The sequence below is a fragment of the Neoarius graeffei genome, chromosome 11 (genome assembly GCF_027579695.1).
Source record: "Neoarius graeffei isolate fNeoGra1 chromosome 11, fNeoGra1.pri, whole genome shotgun sequence".
Taxonomy (NCBI): domain Eukaryota; kingdom Metazoa; phylum Chordata; class Actinopteri; order Siluriformes; family Ariidae; genus Neoarius; species Neoarius graeffei.
The window spans coordinates 51,480,572-51,499,494 of NC_083579.1; the positions used below are offsets into that span (position 1 = coordinate 51,480,572).

The following is an 18,923-nucleotide window of genomic DNA, read 5'->3' on the forward strand; positions in this document are numbered from 1 at the left end:
GCTCTCAAAAGTAAATATTCTTATAAGTGATTTACCGCTTATTCATCACTATTCATAACAGCATCTGTTATCAAACAACTTCAGTTGCCGTGGATGCTAATCTGTGTGTGCATGGCAGCCTCCGCTGAGGGGAAGGGCTTTGGAGGCAGGGCTGGAGTGCAGCAGAGAAGAAGGAGGAGGGACCTGAACATTGTACTCATTCAAATTTTCGAGCTGAAGTCCACTCTCTTCTCAATCCTCCAAACTGCAGCTTTAATATGAGTGGCTGAAAATAGTGAATGAGAAAAGAAGCTGTTGCGCTTTTGTTTTTAGGAGAAAACAGAGAAACCTGTTATCACGTTTATCACTTATGTTTGAGATAACTGAAATTTTTTTTATATTTAAATATAACTGGATCTTTGCTAGAACACCCCCCATGATGTCCTCTAATTACTCAAAGAATAACAAAAATACAGCAACTGCTGACAAATTAGCACCAGAATCACATCACAACTACAGTGGTGCTTGAAAGTTTGTGAACCCTTTAGAATTTTCTATATTTCTGCATAAATATGACCTAAAACATCCAACAACACATGTTTGTGGAAGTGTATCATGGCACGAACAAAGGAGGTTTCTGAGGGCCTCAGAAAAAGCATTGTTGATGCTCATCAGGCTGGAAAAGGTTACAAAACCATCTCTAAAGAGTTTAGACTCCACCAATCCACACACAGACAGATTGTGTACAAATGGAGGAAATTCAAGACCATTGTTACCCTCCCCAGGAGTGGTCGACCAACAAAGATCACTCCAAGAGCAAGGCGTGTAATAGTCGGCGAGGTCACAAAGGACCTCAGGGTTATTTCTAAGCAACTGAAGGCCTCTCTCACATTGGCTAATGTTAATGTTCATGAGTCCACCATCAGGAGAACGCTGAACAGCAATGGTGTGCATGGCAGGGTTGCAAGGAGAAAGCCACTGCTCTCCAAAAAGAGCATTGCTGCTCGTCTGCAGTTTGCTAAAGATCACATGAACAAGCCAGAAGGCTATTGGAAAAATGGTTTGTGAATGGATGAGACCAAAATAGAACTTTTTGGTTTAAATGAGAAGCGTTATGTTTGGAGAAAGGAAAACACTGCATTCCAGCATAAGAACCTTATCCCATCTGTGAAACACGGTGGTGGTATCACCATGGTTTGGGCCTGTTTTGCTGCATCTGGGCCAGGATGGCTTGCCATCACTGATGAAACAATGAATTCTGAATTAGACCAATGAATTCTAAAGGAAAATGTCAGGACATCTGTCCATGAGCTGAATCTCAAGAGAAGGTGGGTCACGCAGCAAGACAATGACCCTAAGCACACAAGTCGTTCTACCAAAGAATGGTTAAAGAAGAATAAAGTTCATGTTTTGGAATGGCCAAGTCAAAGTCCTGACCTTAATCCAAACGAAATGTTGTGGAAGGACCTGAAGCGAGCAGTTCATGTGAGGAAACCCACCAACATCCCAGAGTTGAAGCTGTTCTGTATGGAGGAATGGGCTAAAATTCCTCCAAGCCGGTGTGCAGGACTGATCAACAGTTACCGCAAACGTTTAGTTGCAGTTATTGCTGCACAAGGGGGTCACACCAGATTCTGAAAGCAAAGGTTCATATACTTTTGCCACTCACAGATATATAATATTGGATCATTTCCCTCAATAAATAAATGACCAAGTATAATATTTTTGTCTCATTTGTTTAACTGGGTTCTCTTTATCTACTTTAAGGACTTGTGTGAAAATCTGATGCTGTTTTAGGTCATATTTATGCAGAAATATAGAAAATTCTAAAGGGTTCACAAACTTTCAAGCACCACTGTACACTATTTGGCAAAAAATGTTTGCAGACAACTAACCATCACCCCCCCTTGTCCTTGAACATCCCATTCTTAAGCCATGGGCATTAATACAGACTTTGCTATAACATCCTCCACTCTATTGGGAAGGCTTTCCACTAGATTTTCTCGTGGCTATGTATTGCCCATTCAGCCACAAGAGCATTACTGAGGGAAGGCTCTGATATTGTAAGAAAAAAAACTCAAGCACAGTCTGAGTTCCAGGTCATCCCAAGGTTCTATGCAGGCTACTTTTACGCACTGACCTTGGCAAACCATGTCTTTATGGCACTTGATTTGCACACAGGGGCATTGACATGCTGGGACAAGATTGGGCCTCTGAGTTCCAGAGCAAGGAAATTGTGTGATTTCATGTTTGTGGAAACAGTTTTGGGAAGACCCGCATATGATGGTCAAGCATCCACATACTTTGGGACATATACTGTATTTCATCCGTTTATTCATTAATTCATTAATTTTCTATACCGCTTATCCATGGCAAGTCGCATGTGAGCTGGAGCCAATCCCAGTTGACACTGAGTACGTTTACATGTACATCCAAATCGAGCTGCCGTCGGTAATCGAGCAAAGGGTCCCAGCAGGGGTGCCAGAGAAATCCAATCCTACATGCACACAAGGAAATCGAGCTATTGTGTGAGGTACATTGTGCACCCGAGCCACAGGTGGCGCTACACGCCCCATCATGTTGGTACACTTCCGGTTGTCGTCATGAAGAAGAGCTATTCAAGAGTGTAAACAAAGTTATCGGTTCCGTGTTCTCCATTGCGCGTTTTTCTCCCATCTATGAATTTTAATATATTCAACTCCTTAAGCTGAATGAGCATGAACTCTGTCTCCTCATTGCTCCAGAAGTGCACGTTTCTGCTCGCCATTTTCTCTTCTTCGTTTGTTCCTCCTGACCTCTTCTGCTGCTCGCTACTACTGTTGTCATGCCGACCGAGGCTGTCGTGTTTCCCGCTTGTGGTCTCGTCACTCCCGGAAGGGGCAGTGCTGAAGTAAGTAGCTCGACTACGTAGCTCGATAGGGTATACATGCACTCAGTAGCTCAGCAAAAATCGCATAATCTAGGTCGTGTAGCTCGATTACGAGAAATCAAGTTCGGTTCAATTTCAGCCAAGCTAAGGTGTTTCCATGGCATTTAGAACTTCGATTTCAGTCGAGCAACGGCAGAAATTCGATTTTCTCTATGTGCATGTAAACGCACTGACTGGGTGAGAGGCAGGGTACACCCTGGACAGGTCGCCACTCTAACACAAGACTAACACAGAGAGACAGACAGCCATTCACACTCACATTCACACCTGTGAGCGATTTAGAGTAGCCAGTTGACCAAATCTGCATGTCTTTGCACTGTTGGATGAAACCAGAGCATCCGGAGGAAACCCACACAGGCACAAGGAGAACATGAAAACTCCACACAGCCTCCATCAACTGCAGAACCCAGAACCTGCCTGCTGTGAGGAGACAGCGCTAACCACTGCACCACTATGTCACCCTAGTTTATATCAGTTTAGACATACTTAATGTGTTTCAAGGTTGACGTTTCCTGAACATCAGTTAATGCAATGGCATATGTGTCCAGCACAGTCACTAAGGTGGTGTTTACATTAGACCGTATCCGTATCGTTTTCGTCGCGGATGCACTGTCCGTGCACATTAAAACGCCGGGAAACGACTCCACAGGCGGAACAGTTTGAATCCGCCAGGGCCCACGTATTCAACCCAGTACGTATCTGATCCGGTGCTGTGTAAACATTGAGGAACGAGGATACGCAGTGCTGAGCTCTAGCTGACATCGTCATTGGACAACGTCACTGTGACATCCACCTTCCTGATTCGCTGGCGTTGGTCATGCCACGTTGGTCATGTGACGCGACTGCTGAAAAATGGCGCGAACTTCACTTCCTGCTATTTGTCCCGAATCACTGCTCGTGCGCTTCACTCGCGCGCTCTGTGAGCTGCGCAGGGCCGGAGTGCGCACCCTCCAGAGGGCACTTGCTGTTCAGGGCGGAGTGATTTGGAGCGCAGGATGCCTGCGGAGCCGAGCGTATCCGTGTATTGGCGTTGCTGTGTGCACGCGAATCGTGTATTGGCGTTGCTGTGTGCACGCGAATCGTTTTAAAAACGTTAATCTGATGATCCGCTGATACGGTCTAATGTAAACACCACCTAAAGCAGTAAGGACAAATGACTAGAGCAATTTTAACCTGAGCTTAACAGGTGAACCCGTCATAATGAAAGCTTAATGATGATTAAGTATCCATTCGTCCCTCTGTGTTATTGATTTCCCATTCCTCTGTCATCATAGGGTGGTGCAGTGGTTAGCACTGCCACCTCACAGCAAGAAGGTTCCGGGTTCGAACCTTACGGTCGACAGGGGCCTTTCTGTGTGGAGTTTGCGTGTTCTGCCTGGGTTTCCTCTGGGTGCTCCGGTTTCCCTCACAGTTCAAAGACATGCAGATTAGGCAAAAATACCCAGCATACTTAGCGCCGGTCCCAAGCCCAGATGGATTGGAGAGGGTTGTGTCAGGAAGAGCATCTGGTGTAAAACCTATGTCAAAGCAAATATGCACTACAGACCTGCTGTGGCGACCCCTAACAGGAGCAGCCAAAAAAAGAAGAAAACTCTGTCATCATAGAGGAGAGCAACTTAGTCTTACTGTAGAGCTAGTAAGGAACAACACACGATGGACTGTACTGTTATATAAAAATAAATGTGTGATGTGAAGCACAGGTTTCGTATAACAGCACGACCCATTGTGATTTGCTATCAGTTGCAGTTGTTAATGTATTAATAAACAGCACATCTTTTTAAATGCTTACAGTAATTTTTAATGTTACAGAACATCCACAAGACAACAGTAATGCAGTACATTACAGCAATACACAGTCACTTGCTCACTGTATTCCATCTCTTGATGTTCATCTCATCTCATTATCTCTAGCCGCTTTATCCTGTTCTACAGGGTCGCAGGCAAGCTGGAGCCTATCCCAGCTGACTACGGGCGAAAGGCGGGGTACACCCTGGACAAGTCGCCAGGTCATCACAGGGCTGACACATAGACACAGACAACCATTCACACTCACATTCACACCTACGCTCAATTTAGAGTCACCAGTTAACCTAACCTGCATGTCTTTGGACTGTGGGGGAAACCGGAGCACCCGGAGGAAACCCATGCCGACACGGGGAGAACATGCAAACTCTACACAGAAAGGCCCTCGCCGGCCACGGGGCTCGAACCCGGACCTTCTTGCTGTGAGGCGATAGTGCTAACCACTACACCACCGTGCCGCCTCTCTTGATGTTAATGAAACAAAAAAACAAACAGCATGTCATGTGACTGGGAAACCGGAAAGCACAAACTCCTTTGTTCTGAAGACTTTACAAAGCACTGACAACTGAGACTCCTTCCATAAATGTTAAAGGTAGACTGCCTTTCAGATTTTTCAAGTTTAAGTCATAAAAATAATTTTCCCTGACAACCAATTATTTTTGTTTAGTGGACTGAAAGGTACTGAATTCGAATTGCAGACTTCCAATTTTAGTCAGTGAGCACCTCGGTGTGATCAGCTGTTCATTACCTCCGCCAAGGAGGTTATGTTTTCGGTAGCGTTGGTTTGTTTGTTGGTTTGTCTGTTAGCAACATTGCGGAAAAAGTTATGAACGGATTGCTCTGAAATTTTTTCCAGAGGTGTGACTGGGCACAAGTAACAATCCATAAAATTTTGGCGGTGATCCGGATCACCTTCTGGATCCCGGATTTTTTTTAAAGGATTCTTGGCGGAGGTCTGCGCTCTCCGAGTGCTTTTCTAGTTTAGTGATAGAATGATGTAACTGTCAGTGCACAGTCAAGGTAAACCTGTAGAGGGCAGTAATGCAACACTGGATGCCAGCTGCCATAAAACCCAAAAGAAGAAGAAGAAAAAGTTAAACCTGCGCATGAGTACACCGGACTTCCTGTCTGCTTGACTGCGCGAAGCGAGCAATTTCATACATATTATTTGCTTGGGAATCCCCTCAAATTTTTTTTTTTTTTTGGTGGGGAGGTGAGATATTGCGGAAATAAACATCTATCACAATTACCAAATTTCAGAGGGAACCAAATTTCACCGATTTTATGAAATCAAAAGGCCGTATCACTTTTTAAATAAATGTCTCCTAACAGAAAGTTTCACCACATCAACAATTATATATTTTCCTTCCTTTAACATGTTTTGTTTATCTGTTGGTTTTTTTATTAGCCTTAAATTATGTGGAGCTTCCCTCTATATGAGCTGTTACTATAGGAGTGATATTGTGCTGTTACAGAAATTTAATCAACACTTTTTCCTTTAAGAATTCAAGAACAAGCCAGAGGATGATGTACAGAAATTTATATCGATCACTACACAAATCTAATATGTATTAAACAAGGGATGGGCTTTAGGTTTAGCTTACGACCAGTAAAACTGCTCATGAAATAAATGGTACCTTCAGATGAGTCATCAAATACACTTGGCTTTCGCATGTTTTTTTTTTTTCCCCCTCACTCTCAAGCTCTCTGCAGGAATAAGTTCTTGGGTTATAACAAACATCTCTTTCCCAAATCCTAACCAACACGATTAGAGCGAATGTGCTTTTGGATTAGCACTTGTCGGTGTATATGGCTCTTGCGTTTCTACCTCCCTATCTCTCCAGTACTCACCTCCATCTTCCACTTGGCCAGCAACTCCTCCCTGGTCCTCTTGCTAATGTAATAAGGGTCACCGGCCTGGAAGGTTACTCTGGGCATGGGTCTCTGGCGCAGACTGATTTCCCAGCCCACTCCCCCACGTAGCCTGCCTCGAGCTCCCTGTTTATAGGGACAAATAAAAAAAAAGAAAAGAAAAAATAACCGCTTGTTTAATTCACTCATGTTATCTTTCTGTGCTATCGATAAAAGAGGGAAGGAAGCTGGTGGTTTTGTTTTCTGACAGTGATACGGGAGAATTTGCTTGTTGGAGGGAAAAAGGCCAGAGATCTGGGCAATCTATAGAGTGTGTGAGCACTCCAACAGGGAGCTACACTAGTTGGCCTGTCTTCCTATATCCCCTCAGCCAGCCACCGCTTATGGAGGAACGGGACTTTCCATTCAACCGGAGGACCAAGTGTATTTGATATTTCAAATCTAGCAGCCATCAGGGTACCATTTCTTTCACAACAACCCCATATCAGAAAAATTGCTTTGTAACTGGTTTTGTAATCATGCAACTAGAAACCTCTTCACTGCAGACAGCATATTGGGGGGAAAAAAACAATGTAGTGGACCATACTGAACATATCGTATATTGTACACACATTTATACAATATACACATATACAATATACACACAGAGACAGAGGATGGAGCACACCATGAGAATTCCATACCTCATTCTTCGATGAGTCCCCGATCTCGTCCTCCCGGTGCTCGACATCTAGAGAGAAACACAACCGCACAAGAAGACATAATTACCGTAAAAGATCTTGATAGTCCAACCAGACGTTGCCAAACTGGAGATCGATATCTGTTAGGAAATGTAATGTTTCCTAGTAACTCTTCTAGACAATGATATAGAGCTTAACACTCTCTTTGTATATATTCTACACATGCACAGTGAAATACAAGAGGATGAAAGACTACTGGTTGAAAGCACATTGGAGATAAATTTAAAAAGAAAAAAAAAAGCAGTGGGAATGAGGAAGAATTTAACAATAGATTTAGCTGTATAAGAGAACTGATCTATATTTACCAAATTACTCAGGGGTAACAAAGTACCATATTGTTTTTATAGATTGTTGTATTTGGCCATTCTAAAATGACAAAGGTTATGATTTATACCTATTTTTATTACCACCGCCAACTTTGCTGGAGAAGGTTGTGTTTTCGCCTCCGTTTGTTTGTTTGCCTTTTCCCAATGTAACCCAAAAAGTAGTGAGTGGATCTTGATGAAATTTTGAGGAAAGGTGGGTTATGGGCCAATGAAAAATTGATGACATTTTGATGCAAATCCAAATATGTGGCTTGGAGGCAGTATGCACTCTACCTAGTGCCTTTCTAGTTTATAATCATGCAGAGGTTGTTATTCAAGTGGAAACAGTGCCAGTGTAATTAACAGTTATTCCACGAAATCGAGTCGTACATGAGCTGAGAGTCGATGAGGTGCAGACAGATAGATAGATAGATAGATAGATAGATAGATAGATAGATAGATAGATAGATAGATACTTACTTACTTTCTTACTTTCTTTCTTAATCCCAGAAGGAAATTGAAGGTATCCAGTAACATTTCCGCATTGCACAAGATCAATACAAAAACTAACTAGCATTATACGTATAAAAAAACTAAAAAACAAAATACCAAAAGAAATAAAACATTACCAATAAGAGCAAGTAATAAAATATACAGCTCTCAGTGTGGGAGGTAGTGAGGTAGTGCAGTTGACAGTAACCAGTCACAGTGCAAATAAGCATGTAATGAGCAGTGCAAATACTTTGTGGAGTGACATACAACCCCGATTCCAAAAAAGTTGGGACAAAGTACAAATTGTAAATGATGAGTAGCATGCTATAGATGCACAATGGTGTAACATAGGGAAAAAAATTAAAAATTCAAGTTTTGATTTTATGTACTGAAATAACTATTAGGCACAATTTTTACAATATCTATATAAATTAGTTGTTTTTACCCATTTTAACCTTGAAATCAGCATTTTAATGATTACCCATAATGCATTGTTTATCACGCTAAAACAAGCAAAAACGTCATAAGACAGTGGAAATACTACCTTTACTACCTTCACGTGGCGTCTTTCTCGATCGCACGTGCCTAGAAGCGTACCTTCAAGAACATTCCTGGGTGGTCACGGACTGTCACGTAGCCTAGTTCGGTTGTGAAACTCGCTAGGATGGAGTATTTTCGCGAGTTTAGTGGCAAACTTTTGCGCCGCAATTTCTCTATTCTCGAAATTTGTAACCTGAAACCCTACAAGAAATGTTTCATAATGTTTGGGATTTTGAAAAATGCTTCTAGCAAATTTATTTCGCTGTATTTTTCCGTGAAACTTGGCATAAATCATCCTTAAGTGATGAGCGTGACATTGTTATTTTGGTATGGGTCACGGAGTTAGTTGGAAGCGGGAGAAATGAGAGTTTCTCAACTACAGCAGCACTTCTCACCACAGATGGCTGGCGTGTTTCACAGCGTTTGGGATTTACTAAATCGACTAAATCTCTAGATCTACTGAAGCTACGAGGATATAAATCACCAGGATTCTAATTTACTGGGTGAGAAGTATTATATATATTTTTTGAAAGGTTTATTCGCGCTACAAGTCCATGAAAGTTGGAATTGTTCGTGAAGGGGTTAGTTAGACTTTGGTAGCGTGACGCACACAACAAGCAAAAGAAAAAACAAATTTTCTTCCGAATTTCCTTGCTTTATCAAAATTATTTTTTGATACATTAAAAGACTGTGTTTATAATATTTAAGCGATTTTTTTTTATTATAGAGAATATTTGATCAAAACTTTCAAAACAGCATTCAAAGTGATTTTTCATGGGTGTAAATGTTACGCGTGACGTCCATAATTACGTTAAATTTTAAGAACTAAAATTCTGTTAAAAATTCTAGATTTGTGCTATCATTCTGGGGTTTTGCTGAATAATACTTTAGGGAGTTCTCTTACAATGCTGAAAATTCAATGAGTTTTGGTGAAATTCTAGAAAAGTTATTTACATTTTAACATGCCTGATAGCGATTGTGCTCACACAGCGCGCTACTCATAAAATAAAAACAGAATGCAATGATGTGGAAGTTTCAAAATTCCATATTTTATTTAGAATAGAACATAGATGACATATCAAATGTTTAAACTGAGAAAATGTATCATTTAAAGAGAAAAATTAGGTGATTTTAAATTTCATGACAACAACACATCTCAAAAAAGTTGGGACAAGGCCATGTTTACCACTGTGAGACATCCCCTTTTCTCTTTACAACAGTCTGTAAACGTCTGGGGACTGAGGAGACAAGTTGCTCAAGTTTAGGGATAGGAATGTTAACCCATTCTTGTCTAATGTAGGATTCTAGCTGCTCAACTGTCTTAGGTCTTTTTTGTCGTATCTTCCGTTTTATGATGCGCCAAATGTTTTCTATGGGTGAAAGATCTGGACTGCAGGCTGGCCAGTTCAGTACCCGGACCCTTCTTCTACGCAGCCATGATGCTGTAATTGATGCAGTATGTGTTAGGGTTTTGCTGGGATTCGAACCTGGTTCGTTGGTGTGATAATCCAGCAAACCCCCACTAGGCCACCAGGGGGATGACTCAAATGCAGAGGCGTGAGGCGGAAGTAGAAAAAGAATCAAAAGGTTTATTTAAACTATATACACTATATACAGGGCAAAACAAAAGACAAAAAAAAAACCAAAGAGTATAATCCAAAAGAAAAGCAAAGTGCAAAAATTCAAAAGCTAAGAAGATCAAAAAACACAGTACAAAGGAAACTGGAGATAAACATAACAGCACAAAGACTCCGTGACAAGAGGACTGAACTCAGGGGTATAAATAGACAAACTAATTAAGGACACAGGTGAAGATAATTAGGCAATTAACACAAACACAAAACACAGGAACAGTGGCGGCCTCTAGAGGCCAAAATAAACACGACATGAAAAGGAAATAACAGCGGCCTCTAGAGGCCAAAACAGTCCTAGTCCTAACAGGACCCCCCCCTCTAGGAGCGTCTCCTGACGTTCCCAGGGCGATCCGGATGGGCCGAATGGAAGTCCCGACATAGTTCTTTATCAAGGACATCCCGAGCAGGAACCCAGCAGCGCTCCTCAGGACCATAGCCCTCCCAGTCCACCAGATATTGCAACCCGCCGCGGACCCGGCGGGAGTCAAGCAGGCGATTCACAGTGAACACAGTCTGCCCCTGGAAGATGCGGGGGGGTGGGGGGTTCCTAGGGGCAGGGGCATACGTAGACGTCAGTACGGGCCGTAACAGGGAAACATGGAAAGTGGGGTTGATCCTCAGAGTCCGGGGCAACTGGAGCCGGTAGGAGACAGGGTTCACCCTGCGCACCACCTTGAAGGGGCCAATGTAGCGAGGAGCAAGCTTGCGGTTCTCCACCCGCAGTGGAAGGTCCTTAGTGGACAGCCAAACACGCTGCCCAGGGCGGAAAGCGTGTGCAGGTCTTCTATGGCGGTTGGCCTGAGTCTGGTTGGTTCTGGAGGTCTGTATGAGGGTCTTCCTGACCTTGCTCCAGGTCTTGCGACACCGTCTCACATATTGGTTGACCGAGGGCACCCCCGCGTCCTCCTCCTGGTCCGGGAACAGAGGTGGCTGGAACCCGAATTGGCACTGGAATGGCGACAGCTTAGTGGCCGATGACTGCAGGGTGTTGTGGGCGTACTCCGCCCATGGCAGCCAGGTGCTCCACGATGTCGGGTTATCCATAGCCAGGCCTCGCAGGGTGGTTTCCAGGTCCTGGTTGAGCCTCTCCGTCTGACCATTGGACTGTGGGTGAAACCCAGAGGAGAGGCTGGCAGTGGCTCCGATGACCTTGCAGAACCCGTGCCACACTCGGGAGGAGAACTGGGGCCCTCGGTCTGAGACGATGTCCTGTGGAAGACCAAAGACTCGGAAGACATGATTAAACAAAAGTTTCGCAGTTTCAAGAGCAGAGGGGAGTTTGCACAGTGGTATGAAGCGGCAGGCCTTGGAGAATCTGTCAACTAAGACCAAAATGACCGTGTTACCTTGTGACTCAGGGAGACCCGTGATAAAGTCGACTGCCACGTGGGACCAGGGACGCCGGGGAATGGTCAGAGGATGCAGGAGACCCTGGGGACGCTGTCGTGGGTTCTTGGTTCTGGTGCAAACCTCACAGGACAGGACAAATGACCTTACTTCCTTCTCCATGTTAGGCCACCAGAAGCGTCTTTTCAGGAAGTCCAGGGTCCTCCGAGCTCCCGGGTGGGCGGTGAGAGGGGAAGAGTGACCCCACTGGAGAACCTTGGCCCGGGCTTGATGTGGGACGTACAAGAGGCCTGGTGGCCCCGTCCCAGGACCGGGGTCCTGGCGTTGGGCTCGTCGGACAGCCTCCTCAATACCCCAGCGGACAGGGGCCACAATCCGGGACACAGGGATAATAGGCCCGACTTCATTCTCCCTGTTAGTGGCAGAGAACAGTCTGGACAGTGCGTCAGGTTTGGTGTTCTTGGAGCCGGGGCGGTATGAGAGGGTGAAGTCAAACCGACTGAAAAACAGGGCCCACCTAGCCTGTCGAGGGTTCAGTCTCTTGGCTTGCTGGAGGTACTCCAGGTTCTTGTGGTCAGTCCAAACCAGGAATGGATGTTGTGCTCCCTCCAGCCAGTGCCTCCACTCCTCAAGGGCCAGTTTGACCGCTAGCAGTTCTCGATCCCCCACATCGTACCGGGACTCAGCAGGACTCAGGCGGTGGGAGAAGTAAGCGCAGGGGTGCAGCTTTCCTTCCGAACGTTGAGAGAGCACCGCGCCGACACCACTGTCCGAGGCGTCCACCTCCACGATGAATGGTTGGGAGGTGTCCGGGAGAACCAGAATGGGTGCCGTGCAGAAGCGGTCCTTGAGGTCTTTGAACGCCTTTTCTGCCTGAGGAGACCAGCCATAAGATCCACCTGTCCCTTTGGTGAGGTCTGACATGGGTGCTGCCACAGAACTGAAGTTCCTGATGAACTTGCGGTAGAAGTTAGCGAATCCTAAGAACCGCTGAACCTCCTTAACGGACTTGGGAGTAGGCCAATCCCGGACGGCCAGGGTCTTGGCAGGGTCCATTTGGAGTTGGCCTGTCCGTACAATAAATCCCAGAAAGGAGACCTCGGGAACATGAAATTCGCATTTCTGGGCCTTGGCGAACAGATTGTTCTGTAGCAGCCTCTGGAGAACCTGGCGGACATGGTGGCGGTGCTCCTGCACGGTCTTGGAAAAGATAAGGATGTCGTCGAGGTAGACAAAAACGTATAGGTTAATCATGTCCCTTAAGACGTCGTTGATTAGGGCCTGAAAAACAGCTGGTGCGTTGGTGAGTCCGAAGGGCATCACCTGGTATTCGTAGTGCCCAGACGGGGTGTTAAAGGCAGTCTTCCACTCGTCTCCCTGTCGGATACGGATGAGGTGGTATGCGTTCCGTAGGTCCAACTTGGTGAAGACGGTGGCGCCTTGGAGCAGGTCGAAAGCTGTGGACATCAGCGGAAGGGGATATCGGTTGCGCACAGTGATCTTATTCAGGCCCCTGTAATCAATACATGGTCGGAGCCCCCCATCCTTCTTGCCGACAAAGAAGAAGCCGGCTCCAGCAGGTGAAGTGGAGGGTCGAATAAACCCAGAGACCAGGGCATCTTTGAGGTATTCCTCCATGGCCTTGCGTTCTGGCTGAGAGAGTGAAAACAGTCTGCCACGAGGAGGGGTAGTCCCAGGGAGCAAGTCGATGGCACAGTCGTAGGCCCGGTGCGGAGGAAGAACGGCGGCCCTGCTCTTGCTGAATACCTCCTTGAGATCCCAGTACTCTGTGGGAACTTGAGATAACTCGGTGAGATCAGGGGGCTCGGCAGAAGACACAGGAGAGCTAGAGAGCAGACAAGAGGCATGGCATGCAGGGCCCCATTCCACAACCTGGCTTGTTACCCAGTCTATGCGAGGGTTGTGGCGAGTAAGCCAAGGAAGGCCTAGAATAACTGGGAACTCAGGTGAAGGAATCAGGTGCAGGGATATTTCTTCCTTGTGACCTTGAGACTGGAGGAAGACTGGAGAAGTAACTTGGGTGACTCTTCCATCACCTAACGCTTGGCCATCGAGGGCAGACACAGACAGTGGGACTTCAAGAGGTGCAGTCGGAATATTGATGCTTTGGGCGAAGTGAATATCCATAAAGTTCCCAGCCGCCCCTGAGTCTATCAAAGCTTGACAAGAGTGGACAGACTCACCCCAGGAGATGGAGACCGGGATGTAGATTCCTTGGCCAGGGAGTCCGGGAGAGAGGGTAGGCCCCGTCCCAACCCTCCCTCGGCTGGACGGGGCGGTCCTTTTCCCAAGAGTTCGGGACATGATGCTCGGAAGTGACCAGGCTTGCCACAGTAGATGCAGCACTTGTCCCTCCTTCTGCGCTCCCTCTCAGATGCGGAGAGGCGAGTACGACCCACTTGCATGGGTTCTGGACAGTCACTGAAGGAGGTAGACGGTCTCCAGGTAGAGGTAGGGAGGCTGGGGGGGCTCAAGGCTTGGTGGCGTTCTCTCATCCTGTTGTCCAGACGAATAGCATGTGAGATGAGGGTTTCGAGGTCACTTGGGCATCCAATAGAGGCCAGACCGTCCTTGATGGGGTCAGACAGACCATGGTGGAAGGCTGACACCAGGGCAGTCTCGTTCCATCCACTTACTGCTGCGAGTGTTCGGAACGAGATGGCGTAATCTGCGACGCTTCCTCCTTGCCGGATGGACATGAGCTTTCGGGCTGCGTCGGTACTGATGTCTGCCTGATCGAAGACCCGAAGCATCTCTTCAGAAAACAGCTGGAAATCAAAGCACTCAGGTCCCTGTCTTTGCCAGATAGCAGTAGCCCAGGCTCGCGCCTTACCAGCTAATAAGGTGATCACAAAGGCAATCTTGCGGCGATCCGTAGTGTAGGTGGTAGGCTGAAGCTCAAAGGTGAGTTGACACTGGGTAAGGAACTCTCGGCACTCACTGTGCTTGCCGTCATACCTCTGTGGTGCAGGAAGGCTGGGTTCGCGAGGTGAAGAAGGCAGCATTGCAGGAGGCACTGGAGCAGGAGTGGGAGCTGGATCAGGAGCAGGAACTGGATCAGGAGCAGGAGATGCAGGCAGAGATGTCAGCTGTGCCAGGGTTTTCCCAATTTGCTGAAGCAGTTCCTCGTGGCGAGCGAGGGCCTCACGTTGGCTGGTGAGCGTACGTCCATGAGCGTCCATGGTCGCTCCGAAGCGTGTCAAAGCTGCCATAATTCCCTGAAGGTTGGCCGGGTAGACAGTTGAACCAGCCTCTGCTGAGTCGGTCATGACGGAGTCTTTCTGTTAGGGTTTTGCTGGGATTCGAACCTGGTTCGTTGGTGTGATAATCCAGCAAACCCCCACTAGGCCACCAGGGGGATGACTCAAATGCAGAGGCGTGAGGCGGAAGTAGAAAAAGAATCAAAAGGTTTATTTAAACTATATACACTATATACAGGGCAAAACAAAAGACAAAAAAAAAACCAAAGAGTATAATCCAAAAGAAAAGCAAAGTGCAAAAATTCAAAAGCTAAGAAGATCAAAAAACACAGTACAAAGGAAACTGGAGATAAACATAACAGCACAAAGACTCCGTGACAAGAGGACTGAACTCAGGGGTATAAATAGACAAACTAATTAAGGACACAGGTGAAGATAATTAGGCAATTAACACAAACACAAAACACAGGAACAGTGGCGGCCTCTAGAGGCCAAAATAAACACGACATGAAAAGGAAATAACAGCGGCCTCTAGAGGCCAAAACAGTCCTAGTCCTAACAGTATGTGGTTTGGCATTGTCATGTTGGAAAATGCAAGGTCTTCCCTGAAAGAGACGTCGTCTGGATGGGAGCATATGTTGCTCTAGAACCTGGATATACCTTTCAGCATTGATGGTGTCTTTCCAGATGTGTAAGCTGCCCATGCCACACGCACTAATGCAACCCCATACCATCAGAGATGCAGGCTTCTGAACTGAGCGCTGATAACAACTTGGGTCGTCCTTCTCCTCTTTAGTCCGAATGACACGGCGTCCCTGATTTCCATAAAGAACTTCAAATTTTGATTCGTCTGACCACAGAACAGTTTTCCACTTTGCCACAGTCCATTTTAAATGAGCCTTGGCCCAGAGAAGACGTCTGCGCTTCTGGATCATGTTTAGATACGGCTTCTTCTTTGAACTATAGGGTTTTAGCTGGCAACGGCGGATGGCACGGTGAATTGTGTTCACAGATAATGTTCTCTGGAAATATTCCTGAGCCCATTTTATGATTTCCAATACAGAAGCATGCCTGTATGTGATGCAGTGCTGTCTAAGGGCCCGAAGATCACGGGCACCCAGTATGGTTTTCTGGCCTTGACCCTTACGCACAGAGATTCTTCCAGATTCTCTGAATCTTTTGATGATATTATGCACTGTAGATGATGATATGTTCAAACTCTTTGCAGTTTTACACTGTCGAACTCCTTTCTGATATTGCTCCACTATTTGTCGGCGCAGAATTAGGGGGATTGGTGATCCTCTTCCCATCTTTACTTCTGAGAGCCGCTGCCACTCCAAGATGCTCTTTTTATACCCAGTCATGTTAATGACCTATTGCCAATTGACCTAATGAGTTGCAATTTGGTCCTCCAGCTGTTCCTTTTTTGTACCTTTAACTTTTCCAGCCTCTTATTGCCCCTGTCCCAACTTTTTTGAGATGTGTTGCTGTCATGAAATTTCAAATGAGCCAGTATTTGGCATGAAATTTCAAAATTTCTCACTTTCGACATTTGATATGTTGTCTATGTTCTATTGTGAATACAATATCAGTTTTTGAGATTTGTAAATTATTGCATTCCGTTTTTATTTACAATTTGTACTTTGTCCCAACTTTTTTGGAATCAGGGTTGTACACGTGCAGTGTGTTTTGTGATAAAAAGCATAGTATATTACATGATAGGCATAGTTAAAGTATATATCAGTACATATAGTATATGGAATAGTGTGATAGTATAGGATATATAATATTAAGTTAGTATATAAATATTAAGTTAGTGTGTGTGTGTGTGTGTGTGTGTGTGTGTGTGTGTGTGTATATATATAGCAGTATGTATAATATATAAGTAAGTAGGTACATTATGATAGTATATAATAAAGTATATAATAAGGTAAAGTACAACATACCAGTTTATCTACAAATATCTCTATATACCCATCTATGCATATAATGTACATCTATGTAAGCAGCAGAAAAGTGCAATGGATATGAAATGAGCAGTGTAACTAGTCCTGAGTACAGCAGAGTCACAGAATCTTATTTTTGCTGAGCTGGGAGGAGTTGAACAGTCTAATGGCCTGAGGGACAAAAGACTTCCTGAATCTGTCCGTGGTGCAGGGCAGGGACAACAGCCTGCCACTGAACAAGCTCCTCTGCCTGATGATGGCGCCATGCAGAGGGTGGTGAACGTTGTCCATGATTAAGAGCAGTCTGCTCAGGGCCCTTCGCTCTGCCACTGATGTAAGGGACTCCAGCTCAGTTCCCAGCACAGAGCCAGCTTTCCTCACCAGCCTGTCAAGCCGTCCAGCACTTCTCTTCTTTATGCTGCCTCCCCAACACACTACAGCACAGAAGAGGACACTGGCTACCACAGACTGATAGAACATCAGCAGCAGTTTTCGGCAGATCCTGAAGGACCTGAGCCTCCTCAGGAAGTAGAGTCTGCTCTGACCCTTCCTGTAGAGGGTGTCAGTGTTCACTGTCCAGTCCAGCTTGTCATCCAGATGTACACCCAGGTATTTGTAGGTCCTGACCATCTCCACATCGACCCCTTCAATAGAGATCGGCTGCAGAGTCAGCCTGGACCTCCTAAAGTCCACAAGCATTTATTTTGTTTTGCCAGTGTTCAGCTGCAGGTGGCTGGATTTACACCACAACACAAAGTCCTATATCAGGCTCCTGTACTCCTCCTCCTGTCCATCATGAACACATCCCACAATTGCAGTATCGTCCGAGAACTTCTGCATGTGGCAAGACTCAGAGTTGTATTTGAAGTCTGATGTGTAGAGAGTGAACAGAACTGGAGAGAGCACAGTCCCCTGTGGTGCTCCCGTGCTGCTTATCACCGTGTCAGAAATGCCGTCCCTGATCCTGAAGTGTTGTGGTCTCCCAGTGAGGTAGTCTGTGATCCAGGAGACCAGATGTGTGTCCACCTCCATCTCCTGCAGCTTATTTCTCAGTAGAAGGGGCTGGATGGTGTTAAAGGGGCTGGAGAAGTCAAAAAACATGATCCTCACTGCGCCGCTCCCCTTGTCCACATGAGAGTGAGTCCTGTGCAGAAGATAGATGGCGTCATCCACTCCCACCTTCTCCCAGTACGTGAACTGCAGTGGGTCCTCAGTATGGTGGGCCTAGGGTCTGAGGAAGTTCAGCAGCAGTTGCTCCAAGGTCTTCATCACGTGTGATGTCAAGGCGACCGGCCTGTAGTCATTCAGTTCCTTTGGTTGTGTTTTCTTAGGAACTGGAATGAGGCATGACGTCTTCCATATGACAGGAACTCTCCCGAGGCAAAGGCTCAGGTTAAAGATGTGGTGGAGGGGCTCCCCCAGTTGGGCAGCGCAGGCCTTCAGCATCCTGGGACATACCTTGTTCGGGCCTGCTGCCTTCCTGGGATGGAGTCTCCTCAGCTCTCTCCTGACTTGGTCTGCGGTGAAGATGGGGGGACTGGGGGAGTGGATGTGTATTCCGTCTGCAGGAGGTGTTGATGGCTCTAATGCTGATGATGTTGGGGGTGAGGGCTGATCTGCCGGTGATGGTGACGGTGACGAGGTAACAACTGCTGCAGGAGGAGGGGAGGAGGGGGCAGCAGGAGCAGGACAATCAAACCTGTTGAAGAAGTGATTAAACTGGTTTGCCCTGTCCATGCCCCATCTGCTGAGCTGCCGCTGTTCTTCTTGTAGCCTGTGATGGTTTTCATCCAATCCCAGACCTCCTTCATGCTGTTTTCTTGCAGCTTCTGTTCCACCTTTTTCCTGTATGACTCCTTGGCCTCTTTTAGCCGGACTTTGAGTTTCCCCTGTACACGTTTCAGCTCTGACCTGTCTCCATTTTTGAACGGCCTCTTCTTTTGGTTGAGGAGGCCCTTAACTTCACTGGTAATCCAGGGCTTGTTGTTTGGAAAGCAACTGTATGCGTTCCTTACACTGGCATACAATAGGTCTGTGGTCCTGTTTTTCCTAGTGGGACAGTCCACAAACTGATGAAAGGCAGGGAGAGTGGAGTCCAGAATGACGTGGTTAAAA

The 18,923-nt window shown here is 46.0% G+C and overlaps 1 protein-coding gene across 7 annotated transcripts in view; it reads right to left on the reverse strand.

Moving 5' to 3' along the window:
- The window catches only part of dnmt3ab (DNA (cytosine-5-)-methyltransferase 3 alpha b), a 102,467-nt gene that overhangs the window by 49,702 nt on the left and 33,842 nt on the right, over positions 1 to 18,923 (reverse strand). For 5 of the 7 annotated variants that reach the window (XM_060934117.1, XM_060934118.1, XM_060934124.1 and 2 more), the window contains 2 exons: positions 7,267 to 7,313; positions 6,563 to 6,709 (listed from right to left, as the gene is read on the reverse strand). In XM_060934117.1, the coding sequence (XP_060790100.1) occupies positions 6,563 to 6,709; positions 7,267 to 7,313 (194 nt within the window). The remainder of the gene's footprint in view (positions 1 to 6,562; positions 6,710 to 7,266; positions 7,314 to 18,923) is intronic. The other 2 variants (XM_060934120.1, XM_060934119.1) reach the window with 1 other exon arrangement.